We start from the raw sequence: 6,512 nt of genomic DNA, 5'->3' as shown, positions 1-6,512 counted from the left end.
AGCCTCTCCTCTCCATCTGACGGCTCACTGTGGAAATCCTTTTGCCCAGCATTTTAGGTTCCAGAGAGACTGGTGTTTATTAAAAGCTCATAAGTTAAGTGAAAAAGCGTCTTAATCAGGATTGGACTACAGAGTAGATGACTAATAGTGCTATAAATGCTATGGTAAACTTGATCCTAAATATAGGTATTCAGATGGAATTATAGTTTGCTGAGTGAATGCTCTATGTATGATACGGACAAATAGTAGAGGAAATTCAGAGGTATGTCATTTAAATTTACTACAGAATATTATTTTGACAGATGAGTCAGTGCAACTATGGTAACATCAAACAAAAGTATTACAACTGACAGCCCTCTCGTCTAGCTGTGAAGAGGCTTCTGGAGCTTGGGAACAGAGTAATAAAACATCTATCTATTTCTGGTCTAATCATGGCCTCACATTCAATATTGCCCCCAATCCTTTAATCTTCAATGCAACAGAATTTAGCATCTGTGGAAAGCAACATGATAGCTAAAGATTGGTCCCATCAGTCGCATTTTCCTTTCTTCCATGTTCATGCTGAATTCTCAGAAAGCCTTCTCCAATTGACTAAGCATTTACTTTGTACCCATTTATCTCAGAATCTGATTCTAAATTCCTCCACTGAGTGATTTTTAGGCTATATAAAACATTGTAGCTTATCTTATGTTTTATTTCATTTTCTTTATAGAGTACTACACAGACATACACAGCCTTTTATCTTTCAGAAAGAAAATTCCAAGCTTTCAGCATCACAGTTGATACTCAGTGTAAGACTAAAATTGCGTATTCTCGGGGTCACAAAATCCCTATAAGCAGATTTTGAGTCCCTGTAACACTTTTAGTCAACACAATAAATCAAATGAAAATTATTTTGGGACTCAAAAAATCTTATAGAAGCTCTCTAAAACAAAATTTAAAAACTGCAAGCCACTCCCAAATTTAAGCCAATGTCCTTAAGAAAATATTCAGGGACTACAGCAATGCAACTTGAAATGACATCAATTTCAATAAACCATATATACTAGACTACATAAATATTTTAAAATATTTCCATTTTTAAAAAAGTCATAAAATTTAACTACAAATCTCAAAGTAGGAACACACATAAAGGCAGCCTGTATTAAAATAGCTTAGTTAAAAATCTAACTATAGCTAAAGAACATCTCCCCCCAGAAAAATCATCTAATGTCTTTTACAAAAATGTAAGCAGTATGCTAACAAATACTTCTATGGAGACTGTCTCTGCTTAAGAGATGAGGTAGAGGATAGGTGAAGTCACTTAAATATTTAGAGGAGATGATACTACCAATGTCTGCAATAATTTGTCAGTGTCTCATCACATTTTGTGATTCTTCTCAAGTCGTCTGAGCAATGACTTCAATTGTCTGTTGAACTTCATATATGCAGACATTACCAAAATCATAGATAGGACTGTGCTGAATCCTTATTGCTAAACAAGAAGACCTGATAATATTGGGTCTGTCAGATCCGTAATAATTTCATGACCTACCCATTTGGCTACAGTATATAGTCACGGAGTGCTGTCCTTGGCCAGGGCAATGCAGAAGAACTAATGTGGTTATCTCTGTTGCTTGACCTATGTGGACAGCCCTGTACGCTTTATACCCTAGTTCATATAGTACTGAAAAGCAGCCATATACTGTGAGCAGAGGCAAATAGACCTGGAAAAGGCAAATAAAACCGCTGCTTTTAAAGTACTTAATAGAATAGTAAGTAGCACAATAAATACCTATTTAATATTAGGAGAGTATATTCATATAACTAGCACTACAATTTATGTAAACATATATATGAACAGTGTGGGAGGGTGTGGAAAACAGGTAAAGAAAAATATATGAAATAGCAGTGAGAATTAAGCAGGCACGTGTATAGGTTTGGGACAATAAAGAGAAGGCATATTTCTAAAAGCATGAACTGCACTGAACTCTCTCTTAAATTCTTTAAGCACACCAAATAAATATAATAAAACAGAGCATAGTATATACTTGGGTTTCTATATGTTATACTCTGACTTTACTCTTCTGAGGACAACATTTTCTACTTTTTTTCTTTTAATATAAGTGCCTGTTTCCATTCTTTAGACAAAGGAATATTTAGAAATGTTCCAGCAGGTGGCACCATGGCACCAAAAATCTGTAAATCATTTAACCCAGAGCTCTTTTCTTCTTATAATCCTGTTGTGAATCACCAATGGAATTGACTAGGTACATTAAACAGATGAAGATGTAGATAACAGAGCACTTGATCTTCAAAGCTGTGTTATTCTAACACATGTATTGTTACTGAATTTACCTTTCCCAATATGTTTCTTTTACAACTCAAAGTGTTTAAGTGGTCGCAAATCAAAGTTACCTTGAAGTCACACCCCTAAGTCCCCAAACAGAGATTTCAGCAAAAACTAGGTAGGAATCAATTGAATGAAAATGACATTTCAAAAGACATACTTGGGCTTCAAATACCACCCATTCCCACCTCACCACCCACAAAAAAGAAATGGAATGCCATTTCCAAAGGGATCTAAACCTGTCCATTTCCACAAGTCTCAGGAAAGTACAAGGACAGAGGGTGAAACTGAATAGATGAAATAAATACTCATTCTCAGCATCTGCCCTAAAATGTGGCATGTTTTGAAGGTTGAGAATGCATCCCTGACCTCCATAAACATAAAGGTCATACAAGACTGGAATAAGCAAATCAAGACAAAAGATAAGGGTCAGCTAAAACAGACATGTGAGCATGGTTTTCCTTGCTTTATAAGGCATGTAACAACACAGCACATACACAAAATAAAAGGATTCTACTTTTATTTACTCTGTACACCTGATATATGGTCCACAGACAGCAAATCCAACAAGTCTTATATCAAATTAATAAGTATTTATGGAGTAAGCACTCTGTGCAAGTGACAAACAAGGTATTATCTGGATTTCAGAGAACCACAGGAAACAGTCTTTCCCTCCCGCCATTAGCTTATCAGTAAATCTAAGGATGATAGCAATAATTTACTGAAACATTGTATCAGACACTATGCAAATCTCTTTACATATGTTTTTGCATTTAATCATCCCAGCAAGCCAATGAGTTAGCAATTATTATTCCTATTTTATAGAGAATGAAACTGAGATTTAAACAAGTTTAGTAAATTGTTCACAGTCGCACACTTGGGAAGTGTTAGATGTGAAGGAGTGTCTAATAATAATTTTCTTATTATTTACGCAGACTTTACGTTAAAACATTGGTTATAGTGTTATTGTGCCTGGAATCTCATGAATAAAACGGTTGCCGCTTACCACCAGAAAATAATTTCAGAGATTTCAACTCACATAGAAACGTGGGACGTTAATATCTGTTGATATGTAGTTCCTTTGGTAGATAAGCAAACTAAGACTTATTAAGCTTAAATGTCTTTCTGATTTCATGCAATTTAGGAAGGTCCACGATTTACAAGCTCCACCAATTACTAGAGAATTTCAACTTACAGTAGTCCCCACTTACCCGAGTTACCAGCAGTCAACCCTGATCCAAATATATTAAATAGAAAATTCCAGAAATAATTCATAAGTTTTCAAGTGCACGACATTCTGAGTGGCGGGAGGAAATCTTGTGCTGCCCTGCTTCATCCCACCCGGGACGTGACTCGTCCCCTTGTCCAGCAGATCCACTCTGTATATGCCACCTTCCAATTAGTCGCTTAAAAGCCGTCTCGGTCATCAGATCAACTACCCCTGTGTCACGGTGCTTGTGGTCAAGTAACCCTTATTTTACTTAATAATGGCCCCAAAGCACAAGAGTATTGAGCCTGGCAATTCAGATATCACAAAGAGAAGCTATAAAGCGCTTCCTTTACGTGAAAAGGGGAAAGTTCTCGACTTAAAGAAAGTAAGCTATACGCTGAGGCTGGTAAGGTCCATTGCAACTCTTATAACAGCATATTGTTATAATTGTTCTCTTTGCCTAATTTATAAATTAAACTTTAGCATAGGAATGTATGGATAGGAAAAGACATAGTGCATATAGGATTTGGTACTATCCCTGGTTTCAGGCATCCACGGAGGGTCTTGAAACATATGCCCTCTGGATAAGGGGGGCCGCTCTACCTTTTTTGGAGTCTCATTCTTAATTACTAATGGACATCAAAGAAACACTGGCGAACCCCTTAAGAGGACAGACAGAGACAAAGATAAACGGAAGAGAGACCCGAGAGAAACAGAGACGACACAAGGAGCAGGAGAAACCCTGAATCGACTGTAATTCATATTCTCAGAAATGAGACAACATGGCGTCCATTAACAAGGAGCAAGGGGTAATAAAGAGCAACGTTTCAAGATCAAGAGAAGAAGTCAATAGACACTGGCTAAAATGTTTGAAAACAAAAAAAGCAGTACGACGGAAAATCTCATTTAAAGACGGCACAAAATATCTTAAAGTGTGTGTTTGCTTCTGGCAAGCAGGAATCGAGACGGGGAGTCAGATGGAGCAAAGGACTGGCCTTATTTACTATAGACCTTATAGTACCGTTTAAACTTTCAACCTATACACACACACACACACATTTGAATAAAGATACAATAAGAAAGAAAGGGATCAGTATATGAAATTGAGTTGAGGAGAAAAAGAGCAAATGCACAAGGGTGGAATAAAATCAAGGAATTTGTTATTTTTAAATCCAGCAGTCATAAGTAGCTGTCTCCCAAAGGATTGTCATGAGCAACATCACAAATATTCCTGTTCACATGTGAGTACATATAGTATGCACACGCATACACCTCTAAAACCAGGCATGTATTTGTCTGTCTTATATTTGGCTTCAAACATCATGTTATCAATTTCAGCCATGTTGATTAACTACACAAATAACAACAAAAAATTGATCAATGGAAGACGACCCTCTGTAAAAGATTGGTTACTTTGCCTTATTTGCTATCTTAAAATGCTTATCTCTAAGTCATGGAGAAAAAACACTAGATTATCACTTCCTGTGTGATGATGGCCAACCTGATTTGGTTTAGAGTCATTTGTCTTAAAATGTCCCTTAGTCAAATTTGTGTCAGAAGTATTTCATGCTACGTGTCCCTCAGAGAGATTTATAAAGCATGCTAACATATGAAAGGCAAAGAGAAACTTACGTAGATTTATTTAACCCAGAATCTCCTAAAAGTATTTGCCACAAGCCAGTGTTTACCATGGACACACTGTAGACACTGTGAGCACCATGGAAGCCAGTGTGCCTGAGAACACTGGAGACCTATGATTCTGGTTTGCATCAGTAATGTGTAACTATGTGTATAGATGTATAGAGAGAGAGAGTATAAACAGTATTATAACCATGATTAAGACAGAATAAGAATTTGTATTAATCTTGGCTGTGCAGAAGATTAAAAATACAGATTAAATCAGATTTAAAATCCGGACTCCACTTCTGCAAATTCTGATTCAGTAGATTTGGGGGGTGATGTGATCTGTGCACTGGCATTTTCTGAAAACTCTAACGGTGATTATGGTGTGAACAAGGGTTGAGAAAGATTGGCAAAGGCACTTTCTTATGTACATACTCTAAAAACATTTCTCAGAGTCAGTTTATTTCCATATTAAATGTCTTTTTGTTTCTTATGAAAATGTCTGTTTCCATTTATCCAAATCCAGGGATAAATACCTAATTTATAAAATATACGTCATACAACAAACACTTCTTAATTATATTAATCCCTTAGTAAGTATATTTTTTTTAGCTCTTTGCTTCCTCTAAGATAGTGTAAGATCATAGTTAAAGAAATAGAAAGAATCATCAAAGGATGTTTGTGCAAGTGGTGAAATTGTTTTATTAGAGTCTTCAGTATTATTAATAATATTTATTGTTTAATAACCAGCTACTATGCTAAATAATTTTACATATTACTTGAATCATTGAAGAAACCCTGCAAAGTAGATAGCATTACCCTTTCGTTACAGAAGAAACTTCAAAAAATAAATTTATGCAAGGCTAAAGAGCTCACAGCAAAAAGAGGTTGGTTTTAAATGCAGATCTGTCTGACCCTAAAAAGCCCCCTGCTTATTCAACTATACTCTACTATAAGGGAGAAATATTTAATGCTAAATCCGGTAGGTATGCTAACGAGATATCAGAGACCCTCCGATGAGTGAAATATCACATATGAACCATCAAAATGGGATTCAGAGGAAGTCAGACATTAAAATTTACTTTTAAAAAGGGCAAATTGCTGAACAATGACCAAAAGAGGTACATTCTTATTACCTATGAAGAAAAGGAGGGGAAATGAGAACAGGCCTGTGACACACTAAAACCACAGTGTGGACTTGTCCCTTAGTATTTTTACCCAAATCCTCAAGGAAGAAAAAAACAGAATATGCTTGGAAATGGTTTACTATTATTGCATCCATGCTTTAAAACAAAAATCTTGTGATCGTCAAACCTAAGTCTTGTACAAGCAGCGGGGTGAGGGGCGAAT

General features: G+C 36.1%; 1 protein-coding gene across 19 annotated transcripts in view; it reads right to left on the bottom strand.

The window, feature by feature from the left end:
• Positions 1-6,512, bottom strand: part of PTPRC (protein tyrosine phosphatase receptor type C) — a 117,343-nt gene that overhangs the window by 70,253 nt on the left and 40,578 nt on the right. The window contains exon 1 of one of the 19 annotated variants that reach the window (XM_070602443.1): positions 3,541-3,831. The exons of 14 other annotated variants lie outside the window; for them this stretch is intronic. In XM_070602443.1, the coding sequence (XP_070458544.1) occupies positions 3,541-3,604 (64 nt within the window). In that variant the 5' untranslated portion in view covers positions 3,605-3,831. Of the gene's footprint in view, positions 1-3,540; positions 3,832-6,512 lie in introns of those variants that run through there. 4 more of the 19 variants (XM_070602440.1, XM_070602432.1, XM_070602436.1 and 1 more) reach the window with 4 other exon arrangements.

The sequence above is a fragment of the Equus przewalskii genome, chromosome 31 (genome assembly GCF_037783145.1).
Source record: "Equus przewalskii isolate Varuska chromosome 31, EquPr2, whole genome shotgun sequence".
Taxonomy (NCBI): domain Eukaryota; kingdom Metazoa; phylum Chordata; class Mammalia; order Perissodactyla; family Equidae; genus Equus; species Equus przewalskii.
Note: the sequence above shows the minus strand (reverse complement) of the source record. Positions and strands in the feature narration are given on the sequence as shown.